General features: G+C 43.0%; 1 protein-coding gene across 3 annotated transcripts in view; it reads right to left on the bottom strand.

Moving 5' to 3' along the window:
• SPTLC1 (serine palmitoyltransferase long chain base subunit 1) overlaps nucleotides 1–13,821 on the bottom strand; it is a 53,648-nt gene that overhangs the window by 25,784 nt on the left and 14,043 nt on the right. For all 3 annotated transcript variants that reach the window (XM_062208580.1, XM_062208578.1, XM_062208579.1), the window contains exons 4-7: nucleotides 13,252–13,345; nucleotides 12,302–12,374; nucleotides 3,869–4,001; nucleotides 154–283 (exon numbers count right to left, since the gene is read on the bottom strand). In XM_062208580.1, the coding sequence (XP_062064564.1) occupies nucleotides 154–283; nucleotides 3,869–4,001; nucleotides 12,302–12,374; nucleotides 13,252–13,345 (430 nt within the window). The remainder of the gene's footprint in view (nucleotides 1–153; nucleotides 284–3,868; nucleotides 4,002–12,301; nucleotides 12,375–13,251; nucleotides 13,346–13,821) is intronic.

Raw genomic sequence — 13,821 nt, 5'->3', positions numbered from 1 at the left:
ACACGAAGTACATTTAATAAGCAAGAACACCCTTCCTTAATATCCAAATGTGATCCGCAGGCAAGTTTTCAATGACAAATTACCATTTCATATATAATTTAGCTGGTTAGAAAGTACAAAAGAACTGTATAATTTTCTTCAAAGGACTCATACCTTTTGATCTTCAATCTCTTGTTCTTTTAGTAGTCGCTCCAGGTCAGCCATATCATTATGTTTAAATATCTTAATGTCACTACGTGATGCCTGTAATCCTTTCTGAATAGCAAAGCAGGCAGCTTTATCTCTGCAAGGAAGAGAGACCCACAAAATTGGGGCTTAAGGACCTTGTCAACATTCTCAAAAAAAGAATGCTTGCTTTTGGAAACTGATCAATCTCCAGCTGTCCATGTGAACATGGCAAATAAATAAAACATGCTTAAACATTAGTATGTCCTGTCTGCGCTTTTCAAGTCCTTTCCATACAACTACAATGTTTAACCTATTCTAAGAAGCACACTCTCGCCTTGTTTTAGCCTCTCTGAAATCAGCATGCATTTTACCACGGATGTCCTATCAGTAAACTCATACATATACTTTCCTCTGAGAAATACATAAAATACAGGTGCATCTTACCATCAGCAGCATCTCTGATCTAACTGCCACACTACTCTATTATCATGCCATGAGAAACAACTGGCAGCCCAGCTCGACAGACAACTTGTGGACAATAACCACTCTGAAGCCAAACAACGCAGGAAAAAAAAAAAAAAAAAGAAAAAAGAAAAAAAAAAAACACCCTCACCAGCAAAGGCTGAATGGGGAACCAACACTTCAACCCTGGAAAGGCCACCCAACACCCCTGATAAAGTAGTGTCTGAGAGGGCCAAGCAGGGAGCAGGGATTTTCATTCCAGCCAGCTGCTATCAAGTGGACCCTTCACCCTCTAGTGTGGAATGCATGAAGACCACGTGGACAGACTGACCTCCCACCCTCCTCTGATGGAATGGGACACCCTACCCACTTCCACTTGGACAATGCGGAGCAGACCTAGCAGAGATTCAGCACTGTCACCATCAATCTGCAGCAAGGAACTCCCACTGGAGCATTAATCACAAAGGCCAAACAGGGACCCTGGACTGAAACCCCTACTTCCCAGTGCTGGCAATAATGAGGCAACCGTTCCTGACCCCTTTCCCTGTTGGAACAGTGTCAGAGAAAGCCAATTAAAACAGATGACGTAAATAAGCTATAGACTTATTATATGGATATATCTAGGTTATAATCAAATATCACTTATACCAAGAATCAGAAAATATCAACTAGCATGAAAGAACATGATAAATGCTAATATCTGAGATTATAGCTCCAGCAAAGAAAAATATACAGAGAAGAATCCTAAGGAGATACTAGTAGAACAAAAAAATAAGAAAAACTCATTATCAACATGGAAATGACAGCGGAAAGGATCAGTGAACTCAGAGAGAACAAGAGAAATCACTCACTGTGTACAACAGACAGAAGACAGACTCTCAGACATGAGCAGAGTGGGAGTAAGAGAAAAGATTCAGATTACTGGAGTTCCAGAAAGAGAAGAAAACAAGGGTGGGGCTAAAAAAGTACTCAAAGAAACAACTGCTAAAAACTCCCCAAATCTGGCAAGTGGGTTAAGCCCACAAATTATAGACGCTGAGTGAAATCTAAACAGGGAAAACCAAACAAACAGATGACAAGACACATCACAGTCAAACTTCTGAAAGCTAATGGCAAAGCAAAATTCTTGAAAGCAGCCAGAGAAAAAGACTTGGGAAAAAATACACAGAAGGGGACGGCACTGTGGGGCAGTGGGTAAAGGCGTCGCCTGCAGTGCTGGCATCCCATATGGGCACCGGTTCGAGTCCTGGCTGCTCCACTTCCGATCCAACTCTCTGCTATGGCCTGGGAAAGCAGTGGAAGATGGTCCAAGTGCTTGGGCTCCTGCACCCACATGAAAGACCTGGAGGAAGCCCTTGGCTTCTGGCTTCGGATCAGCTCAGCTCTGGCCATTGCGGTCTTTTGGGGAGTGAACCAGTGGATGGAAGACCCCTCTCTTTCTCTCTGACTCTTACCTCTCTCTCTATAACTCTTTCAAATAAATAAAATAGATATATATAAAAGAATACACAGAAGTCCTGTATGTTTCCTTATAATACTTGTGAATCTATAATTGCTGCAATATAAAACAGGTTAATTTAAAAAGGTATGCAATATAATATGGACATAGACTTGGTAATCACAGCACAGACCAGCACATGATTGCCCAGTGTGCTGAAACCTACTACAAGCAAAGCACTGTCATTTTTTACCCAAAGGAAAGAAATGAGGCCTCCAACACAGTACTTATGTCTAATGTGAGTTTTCAAAATCAGTTTCCCAAACACCATATTTACCTTTAGCACTTTTGCATTCAAACCAATTTAATGCAGGAATAATTGAGTTTCTAATAACTCACTGGTAACTGAAGTTTTAAGACCCTGGGCATAATATAGGAAGTGAATTTAGCTTAGGCATCCTAGCAATAAAAATAAAAAAAAGAAAATATATAATTTATTGTCTGACAAAGAAAGCATAAAATTCACCTGTAACAACAAACTTTTTCAGGACTTAAACTTAAAAGGGAATTTACAATGGGGTGCTTGCATAAAGTGATACTGAATGACATGGCAATTCTAACTGCTTTTACAAAACCCTAGAAACTTATTTCTATCAGTGAGTCTCAAGCTTGCACTAAGTCAGTCATAGTTGATTTTTTAAACTGCAGCAGAGTCAGCTAAATGCTATAAAAGACAAATACAGCGAGACTGATGCAAGTAGGCAGAGGAGAGCGAGTGTGTGTGACTGTGGGAGGGAGGTCTGAGACAGTGATCTTGACAGGTAGCGAGTGCCCCTTTGGGCAGATTCATGAGGATACCAAGTTCTCTCTGTCTTGAGCTGTTCTCAGAGCCTGAGAAGGGCTTCCCTACAGAGGAGTTGCATGTAGAAGATGAGCAAGTAACAAGTAGAGAAGGAGAAACAGTAGAGTAGGCCAGAGGGCCTGGCGAGTGCAAAGGCCTTGAGGAGAGGGGGAGCCAGCACATAAAACTGCCGAGCCTCCAGCCCTTCTCATCGAGGGAAGATGGTGCAAAAGGCGTCTGAAAAGGCACTCACAAGATCCCAATAAGGACTTGGGTCTTCATTTTGGAGAACATGGAAATTCTTAAATATATTAAATGGAGTGTGACATAATCAGATGCGTATATTTTAAAAAAATTACTCCATAGTGTTAAAACACTCCATAGTGTTAAAAAGGAAAACAGGAAACAAAAGTAATTTTGAGACTTAAAATTAGAAGACCTTTAACAGCCGCCTCATAAGATGGCAGAGGCTCGGGCTAGAGGGGCAGGCGCTTCTGGCCGGCACAGTCAGCTGCTTGCTGCCCCTTCCTTGCAGCACACATTCAGGCTGCACATGTACCACTTCGCAGATCTGCCCGTGGGCGGCCAAGGACATTCCTGACTCACGGCTCCAAAATCCCTAATAAGCTACGAAGCAAGGTCAGCAGACACCAGAGGCTGGGAGATGGGTGATGAAGAGTGGAGTGAGCTCATGAAGTTGTGACCATGCGCTTCCAAGGGCCAGCAGATGATAGGTCTCAAGCGGACATCAAAAAATAAACTCATAATGATAGATAGGTGACTACTGACACTATTAAGCATCCTTTGAGTGGGAGACTCACATCCCTTAGCAGGGGCTATCATGTATTTCTTTAAAAACAAATGAAAAGTCAATATTATGTTGGGCCAACAGTTTCTGATAAACGAATCCTCTAACAAGTCAGTATTATTTCCAGAGGGATTCTGTAAAGGTTGCTTACACAAACACAATATCTCCTCTCTTAGAGTAAGCAGGAATAGCGCTGGCTATGGTGGCAAATCCATATGAGTATATGATGGCCTCTTCTGTCTTCATAAATTTGGCCAGGCGGTCTTCCAAATCCAAATGAACATCTATTTCAATAAAGAAAGGTAAGCAGTTAAACCATCTTATAATTCTTTTTCCTCTATTAAAGAATAAAGAAAAAAACATAAGCAGTTTAATTATTAAAACTTCTACCTGATGGCCAAAGTGAAATTGCTTTTAAAGAATAAGTTATACAATATCTACCAAAATAATTCTAGGCCAAAATTACTTCTAAAATAGATAAACTAAATCAGTTACTCATCTGTCTGTAAAATGTGCTACTGGGGCAGCTTTGCATTTGTATTATTCTACAATAAGCATCCAAGGTCCACTGACCACCTCTTTAACTTCCCTCATTCAAAAACACTGAGGCTTTACCATGGTTGATTTTAACTTATCAATACATTTTTGGAAAAAAAAAAAAAAAGTCCTGTGTACTCTGCATCAAAATAGTGACACCTCTCAGATCGCCAGCAATCTCTCTCCTAACAATCTAAGTCACAAATCAGTGTGGTGCCTGTCATCCCGTTATAGGACACAGCTTCATCTGAACTCCCAAAAAGTATACTGGGAAATTCAAATTTATGTACCAAAAAGAATTATGACAGGGTGGTATACGGTACAGGAGATAAGACGCCACTTGTTATGCCAGCCTTCCACATCAAGACGCCTGGGTCTAAGTCCTGGCACCACTCCCAACTCTAGCCCCCTGCTAATGCATACCCTGCGAGGCAGCAGGTGATAGCTCAAGTACTTTGGTCCCTGACACCCTCGTGAGAGACCCAGATTGAGTTCCATGCTCTTGGCTTTGACGTGGCCCAGTCCTGGCTATTGTGAGCACCTGAGGAATGAAACAGCAGATGGAATATCTCTGTCTCTTTCTTTCTAGATCAACTTTTTTTTTTTTTTTTTTTAATTTTAAAAATAGCCCTTTAATAGAAGTAGCTTAAGAAGAGTGCAAATATAATGGTGGGATAAATTAAACTTCATGGTTCTTGTAGCCTTTCCCCTTCCAGGCTGAGCCAAAAGGAGTCATGCTCTAGCAGGGAAGGCCCAATGAGGCTCAGAGAAAACAGGTTACGGACTGGCTCTGAATCTTAAAACTTCAACATGGCCTTAAACAGAGCATTCCTGAGGCAAGAGATGGGTTTATAAACATCCCTTTAGCTCCTCTACTTCAGGAGCATTTACGAGTGGAGAGCTAGATCAGAGCTTCAGCACGTGGCCTCTGGAAGAGTACGCAGATTCTGAAACCAGCCCCGGAGCTCTGCGGGAGGAAGGGAGGATCAGCGGTCACAGAGGCGATTTTTGAGATGGTGGAAGAGGGAGCTATCATGTGTCCACTCAGGGAATTCAATGTGTACGAAAGGCAAGGGGTCTGGAAAGTACTAAGTAAAGGATGGGCAGAAGGTGCTGCCTGGCAGAGTCCGGTTTGTTTACAGACTTCCTACTGAGTATTATAAAATTGTTAAAATTAACTATCCCACTCCAATCAAGCAGTGATAAAATATTAAGCATGCTTCTTCCCATTTACAAGTTAAAATGAACACAAACATAGTCTGGAAGTATCATTAGATTTCCATTACCAATCAGTTAACAGTAATTTTATTGAAAGGATATTTTTCATTATGTCAACATTAAATAAATATAGGATTTTTATTTTATTTACTTATTTTGACAGAGTTAGACAGTGAGAGAAAGAGACAGAGAGAAAGGTCTTCCGCCAGAGCCGCGGCTCACTAGGCTAATCCTCTGGCTTGTGGCGCCGGCACACCGGGTTCTAGTCCTGATCGGGGCGCCGGATTCTGTCCTGGTTGCCCCTCTTCCAAGCCAGCTCTCTGCTGTGGCCAGGGAGTGCAGTGGAGGATGGCCCAAGTGCTTGGGCCCTGCACCCCATGGGAGACCAGGAGAAGCACCTGGCTCCTGCCATCGGATCAGCGTGGTGCGCCGGCCGCAGCGCGCCAGCCGCGGCGGCCATTGGAGGGTGAACCAACGGCAAAGGAAGACCTTTCTCTCTCTCTCTCTCTCTCACTGTCCACTCTGCCTGTCAAAAAAAAAAAAAATTAAAAAAGAAAAAAAGAGAAAGGACTTCCTTCCGTAGGTTCACCCCCCCAAATGACTGCTATGGCTGGCACACTGCGCCGATCCAAAGCCAGGAGCCAGGTGCTTCTTCCTGGTCTCCCATGAGGGTACATGGCCCAAGCACTTGGGCCATCCTCCACTGCCTTCCCAGGCCACAGCAGAGAGCCGGACTGGAAGAGGAGCAAGTGGGACAGAACTAGTATCCCAACCGGGACTAGACCCCAGGGTGCCGGTGCCATAGGCGGAGGATTAGCCTAGTGAGCTGCGGCGCCGGCTGAATATAGGATTTTAATCACACAACATTTAGGCAAGTATGTCCCTGCAAACCTGTAAGTATTGGATCTGTGACGTTAAAAGCACACAAAGTCCAACACCTTGAACTGCTGCCACCTTCTAGAAGAGATGCTATCAGTGAAAGGTTTCAGGCAAAATCCAGCAAGAAAGAGGAAAGCAGTGAAGCAGTTAAGGGAGCAGGTCCCCTCCCAGGTAGCTGAGCAGGGGTTAGTCTCTTTAGTGTTTCCTGAGCATCATCACCTGCTGTCTCTCACTTCCATAGCAGGCAGGTTGAGGGCAGAACTTCAGATGACAACTCTGCCCCCAGTGGGGAAAATCTACCACACACTCCCACAATTTATTCAGTAGACAGATAACCAAGGCCAGGGTGAATTGCTTTCACTTGGTATCTCCCATCCAAAGAGAGAAACATGCTATGGATACAGGTAAACTATTTTTGTTAAGGGGACTTTAAATCACTGCAGGTTTCTTAGCTCTAAAGGACTCTTTTTATTGATGAGTGATGAGACTCCAGAACTGAATATGGCTTTGGTTCAGGGCTGAGTGAGCACCAAGCTGATGGACAACAGACAAGTATTCCCATCACCATGTACCCATAACTGCTTACACACAGTCCCCTAAATGCTAAGAAGAATCTCTCAGAAGAATACTTCAATGACTCACTGGTTCTTGCCTCATCTCAAAAGCTTCAAAAGATGGGCCTTTTCTTCCTATCCGAGAGACACTGGGTTTCAGCGGATGTCAGCCTTGCAAAGCAGGTTTTCTGACAGGTAAACATGGATGCCTGTAGAACTCGTTTCCCTTCATGCTACTTTGTGCAATGAAGAAACTCTCAACCTCGGGCAGGGAAGGCAGCAGGGAGGAAAACTACCAGGGCACAGTTCTTCCACGTCTGACATTCCTGTCTCTGTGTGGGATGCATTTCACCCACTGGTGCCAGAGATCTGTATGAAACAAAAGCCAAGCGCTGTATTCTCTCGCTTACAGCGGCAGAGAGGAGGCGCCCCCAGTGAGCCTCTGCCCGTCCTGCAGCACTCGCCTCTGACTTCCTAACCAGAAGCTCACAGATGGGAGGCCTGGCCTCGGTGGTAATCACAAGCTCCGCCTGCAGCTAGGCCTGGGGTTCAAGAACTGGGCTTCCTCTCACCACCAGGTGTGTACCTGGACAAGCCTGGAAATGCTCTGTGCCTCCCTGTACCTTTCTTTGCCAACCAGAAGTAAGAGCAGGACCTTCCTTAGAGAGCTGGTAGAAGAGCAATATGGGTAATGCTGAAGAAACACCTCAGTGCTCAGCACACAGCAAGTAGCACACTTCAGAGCAGGGCTTCCTTTTTCTGCCACAGGCCATTCATAACATTACGTGTGGGCCTTAAACATTCAAAATAGCCTATTAGGGGTCAGTACTGTGGTGCAGCAGGTTAAAACCCTGGCCTGCAGCGCCGGCACACCATATGGGTGCCAGTTCTAGTCCCGGCTGCTCCTCTTCTGATCCAGCTCTCTGCTATGGCCTGGGATAGCAGTAGAATATGGCCCAAGTCCTTGGGACCCTGCACCCACGTGGGAGACCTGGAAGAAGCTCCTGGCTCCTGGCTTCAGATCGGCATAGCTCCGGCCACTGCAGCCATCTGGGGAGTGAACCAGTGGATGAAAGACCTGTCTCTCTGTCTCTACCTCTCTGTAACTCTTTCAAATAAATAAAATAAATCTTAAAAAAAAATAGCCTATTATATAATTATTCAATTTCGGGACTTGTGTTTATTGCTGCCTTGGCCGGACCAGACCAAATGATTTTGCAGGCCTTATACAGCCCATAGGTTGGATGTTCCCCACCTCTGCTCTAAAGTATATTCAAATAAAACCATGTTTGTAGAGTAAAAGTAAAGGTGGCATTTTAAAATGGAGAATCCAGTTACACTTTAAGTTATCCTCTAATTAAGTTATCTGAACCCCAAGTGAAGAGTCCCTTCTATTCAGAGCTGCTTGTTCGGCTTCTCACTGACAAGAAGGGGCAATGATGGTCTTCCCAGTGGGTTTCCAGAGGACAGACCACAAAAGTCAGTCTTGGAACAGTTTAGAAACAATTGACCAACCTCGTTTTCTCTTACAGCCTTCATACTTTTGCACAGGTATTGTTCTTTAAAAAAAAAAACAAACCCTCAGGGACACAAATTTTTTTAAATACAAGTAACAGCATGTACAAATTCATTAGAAATTATAGTGCTGAATGTTTTTCAAAATGTGTTCACAGGCAGAATCTTACAAGGATCTTAGCAATGTGCTATAAGCTGTGCAAGCAAAGACTGTTCCATCCTACACCTGAGAAAACTATGACCTCAAGTCTGGTAGGAAGAAGCGGCAGATCTGGGAATTTCTGACTAGATGTTCTTCCAACTAAAACATGAAGTCATGGTTCAGCTGACTGCTCTAAAACAAAAAAAGGAAAAAGTTTTAAAAAACTACCCAAATGAACAACTACTTACTAGTGGCTCTAGAACAGAATTAAATGCCATAATTCAGACTATTAACTCTGTCACACAATTCTCTTTTGATGTAGTTTTAAGACCAAGAACTAGGCAGAAATTAAATACACATAACAGGTTCTAGGACAGGGGGTGTGAGGAGGGTGGTGGTGGAAATCACAGACAAGATTTGAATGTATTAGAAAAGAAATATAGAGGGCAAGTGCAAAAATCTCTGACTGTCCAATGTGCCTTTGAGAAGACCACTGAGAAGCTCATTCAGACACCTGTGGGAGAGTGAGACCCAGGTTAAAGGCATCAGACTGACACACAGGGAAGGCTAGAGAGCAGGCACCTGCAGCAGTTACTGTTCTGTTCTGTAAACTCTGGGAAAGCCCATCTCTTGCCTATTTGAGGATAGTGACATTATTTTGTATTCATACTCTTTAATATTTGGGGGACCTTGCTGCTTTGCACATACTGTGTTTGCATCATAGCAGTAAGTAATTGCAAGAAATCCCACGCATTGACTTTCCCACGTAGACTATTATAGTTAGCATGCAGTTTGCAGTCTGTAATTTTTTAATGTAACATAAAACAGGTATACCTTTATGAATGCATTTGATTTTATCATTTACATGTATCATGTAATTTTTAAAAGAATCCATTTATCTAATATATGTTGATACAAGGTCTACTTTTGGTCTCTTCCTTTGTGCCTAAATCCTTTCAACTACCAGGTCACTTGGTATGCAGAATTCTAGAACCCTGGGGAGGTATATACAGGCATCATCAGACCTGCCAAATTTCCTTTCAGGAATGACAACGACTATGATTTCACAGCTTTCCTGGGATGTTCCAGATTCTCTTCTAGCACTAAGCAAAATCTACACTACAGAATGTAGCCCAGGACAATTTATTATTAAGTATCTTTCTGTCTTGATGATGCTTCTAAAATAGTATTGACATGTTATAGAAATTTGATATTAATTTTTAATTTCATTCAGTGATTAGTTCAGTTGCTTAAGTAGAATTTTAATCTTGAGATATGTGTCCTGGACTCATGGTCCTCTATAGCATATTGAGCAAATGTGGTTATTGGAAGAACAGCAGTAAAGTTTCCCCTCATTTTGGTTTCCGAACATATATAATGTGTTTATTTTAACTTCTGTCATATTTATCACCTTTAAAACCAACAATTTTTTCATCACATATGCTGTAGTATCTATCCAAGTTCTTCTGTTGTAATTTGTATAATGTTGACGAGTATCAATTTCTTACGGCTTTTATAAATAGCAGCCGGCGCTGTGGCTCAGCAGGTTAATGCCCTGGCCTGAAGAACTGGCATCTCATATGGGCAAAGGTTCAAGACCCAGCTGCTCCACTTCCAATCCAGCTCTCTGCTATGGCCTGGGATAGCAGTAGAAGATGGCCCAAGTCCTTGGGCCCCTGCACCCGCGTGGGAGACCCGGAAGAAGCTCCTGGTTCCTGGCTTCGGAGCAGTTCCAGCCATTGCGGCCAATTAGGGAGTGAACCATCGGATGGAAGACCTCTCTCTCTCTCTGCCTCTCCTCTCTCTGTGTAACTTTGACTTTCAAATAAATAAATAAATAAATAAATCTTAAAAAAAAAAATAGCAGCTGATACTCAAAACCTGTTTCTGTGTTTTGAGGGGTAGGACAAAGACACTAGATGACAATTTCAGACAGGCATTTTGCTTCCAGATTCTGATGTATGTAGGAAAATACTATTCCAATGAAAATCTTGACAATTTATTCTAATAAGTAATCAATAGTTTATCAAAACCAACTTGTACAGACTAATAAATCTTTTCCACAGTATTCAGTTTTCTGAAAACGATAAAATGGTGGGCATTATGGCACAGCAGGTCACTTGGGTATGTCCAAATCTCCTACCAGAGTGTCTGGTTCAAGTTCCAGCTACTCTGCTTCTAATCCAGCTTCCTATTAAGACAGGCAGCAGGTTGACAGCTCAGGTACTTCGGTCCCTGTTATCCATGAGAGACTCAAATGGAATTCTGGGGCCTGGCGTCAGCCTGAGCCAGTCCTGGTTGTTGTGGGCATTTGGGGGTGTGAACCAGTGGATGGGAGCTCTGTCTCCACCTCTTAAATAAGTAAACTTTTAAAATGTCTTTCCTAGTTTCTCGTACCTAAATTCCAGGAAATGATTCCCTACCATTAAAAACCAGGCAGCCAATCCATGTTTGCATTAGGCCAGAGCAAGTGGGAGATTGATCTGAGCTCTATACTTTTGAGTTTGCCGACAAAACTGAGGTCAGAATACGGGCTTTCCAAGTTTTGGGTTGAAATTTATGAGCTGTAATTGTGAGGAAGATATTATCCTCTCTGGACATCTCCTAGCTGGGATGATGGAACACGAGATTCTTGAGATCATTTTCACCTGCAGGATTCTTAGACACTAACTGTCCTCATCTATTTCCAATACCAATAATGTAATCACCATATTACCTGAAGAGTAAAGACAGGTGCCCCTTACATAACATCCGGTTAAAATAAAAACAATACAAAAAGGACCAGAAATGGATATAAAGAGAAGACAGAACGTATTTCCCTTGCTCTACTTTCATCACACTATGACACTGTGTAAGCCAAAAATGTTATTTCCAGAATATATCCACTGGAATAATGATTTAATGACATGTTTAGAAGCAAAGAATAATACAGACAATAAAAACAATCATTGATGACTGTGAGTTAGGGAGTTCACGGTACTCAACATCATACACTTCTCTGAATATTTAGTTAGCTTGCCTTCAGGGTATCCACACCCAAGGAAATCAGTGATTTTTCACTTTCAGGTCCTTTCTTCATTTCCAAAAAGAAAAAAGGCTGCAAGTTTATCTCCACCCAACCCTTGCAAGAATATGTTATCACCTTTTTCCCTGGTACAGTGCTGCCCAGCTAATGCTGTTTCCCAGCCCCCCGGTGGTTAGGGTGGCCTAGGATTGGTTCTCCCTTGTGGACTGTGGGCATCAGTGACATGCAAGGGTCTCCTTCCCTGCAAGAAGGCACTGCTATTCTCTTTCACTGTGACGTGGCATCTGCCATGCAGGCAATGCCAGGACCCCCTTCACTGGAGCAGTGGGATGGGAAGATTCAGGACCTTGTACGGCTATGAAATGCAGTCACTTAAGCTAGATCTTCACCTCAGAGTAGTTATGTACAACAGAAACAATCTGTCTTCTCACACCAGAGTTCCCTGGGGGTGGGCCACGGACACCACCTGACCTTCCTGATGTAGCAGAACCCGAAAACCTGCAGCTCTCCCCTCCACAGGTCACCTCAGCCCCAGACCAATGTGTTTCCCACCAGTGCTTCCAAACCACAGGGTGTCCTAGAAAGTTACATAAAAATCATACACACCAGCTTAACATGGCAAATTAAGGATATGTATTCTGAGGTGTTCTGAAATAAAACTGAATCTTAACTTTTTGAAGTAATAGTCTGAACAAGAATATGACAAAAACTTACCAAACGTGCCATAAAATCCTCTAGGTCCACAGGTCCCCACACCATACTTCTTCAGAGAGGCTAAGGCTGCTGCCTTTATTGAAGTAAAAATTATTTTTAATCATTTATCTTTTAAGAGTGTAAAACTGAAACTTCAGACCCTTTAGCCCACACAGCTCCTTCCTCTCTCCCCCAATTTTCTTTGCTTCTTAGAATGATGAAACACTGATATAAAGACTTATATAACTTTGGGCTGGCATTGAAGTGCAGTAGGTTAATATTCCGCCTGCGGCGCAGGCATCCATATGGGCGCTGGTTCTAGTCCCAGCTGCTCCTCTTCCCATCCAGCTCTCTGCTGTGGTCTGGGAAAGCAGAAGATGGCCCAAGTGTTTGGGCCCCCGCACGGGCATGGGAGACTTGGAAGAAGCTCCTGGCTCCTGGTTCCTGGTTTCAGATAGGCGCAGCTCTGGCCGTTGCAGCCATTTGGAGAGTGAACCAGGGGATGGAAGACCTTTCTCTCTCTCTCCCCCTCTCACTGTCTGTAACTCTACCTCTCAAATAAATAAATAAAATCTTAAAAAAAAAAAAAAAAGATTTATATAACTTAAACCACAGACAAGTTCCAATTCCTGGATTTTCAACGCCTGATTAACATAATGACTCTATACTTTTGTGTTTATGGGCCTGATTCTGTCTTGAAAAATGCTTGTTAGTCCACAATCCCAAAAGGAGATGGAACACTTTCCAAGATACTTTTCTGACCTTGTCTGGCTTACTCAGTCCCCTGGCTGTCACCAACATGATGCCCCATTCACACTTGGCCACCTTCTGCCCAAGTCCAGATGACAACTCCGTCAGACAAAGGGTAACGGGCAACACCTAAATAGGCTTGAGTGTCTGCATCTTTTACTTCATGTGTGGTTTCGTAAGTCAGTGATGTTCCGCCCATGTCAGCATCAGATGCCACTCACCTTCACCCTAGGGTTATCCAGCAAGCCAAGAAAATTAAATGAAGCGAAGTTTATACATTCTTTTCCATTCACCACAATGTTGTGGCTCGGAGGGCTAGGGAAGAGAGAGAGTGGAACTCTTCAACATACTAATAGTACACAGTGTCACATCACTCTGGTGACTGGCACTAATAGTGCTGTCATTCTATACTATCTGAGTACCACTATTTGCTTTAAGTAAGTAAAATCAGAGAATGGCACATTTAAACTCACAAACCTTTCCATTAATTGTATTTTTAATAAGTTACCCTTGTGCTACTTGAAAAAAAAAAAGGTAGACTTCTGCTACGGTTTGAATTTCTGACCTATGAACTCAGTGGTTTGGACTGCAAAGTCTTATATTAGCAGCACCTAGACAGAGGAAACTTAATCCAATTATGGCATTCAGTGATTGGTGGATTGGATTAGGTCATTATGGCAGAGTCTCCATGATCAGATGATAGATGTGTATGCTGCCCCTCACCATCACCAATAACAAGAGCCAGCAAGAACACCAATAACAGAGGCTAACCCAGTGGCACTTGTCCAATC

The sequence above is a fragment of the Lepus europaeus genome, chromosome 12 (assembly GCF_033115175.1).
Source record: "Lepus europaeus isolate LE1 chromosome 12, mLepTim1.pri, whole genome shotgun sequence".
In the NCBI taxonomy this organism is placed as follows: Eukaryota; Metazoa; Chordata; class Mammalia; order Lagomorpha; family Leporidae; genus Lepus; species Lepus europaeus.
This window is presented reverse-complemented; position numbering and strand designations above follow the sequence as displayed.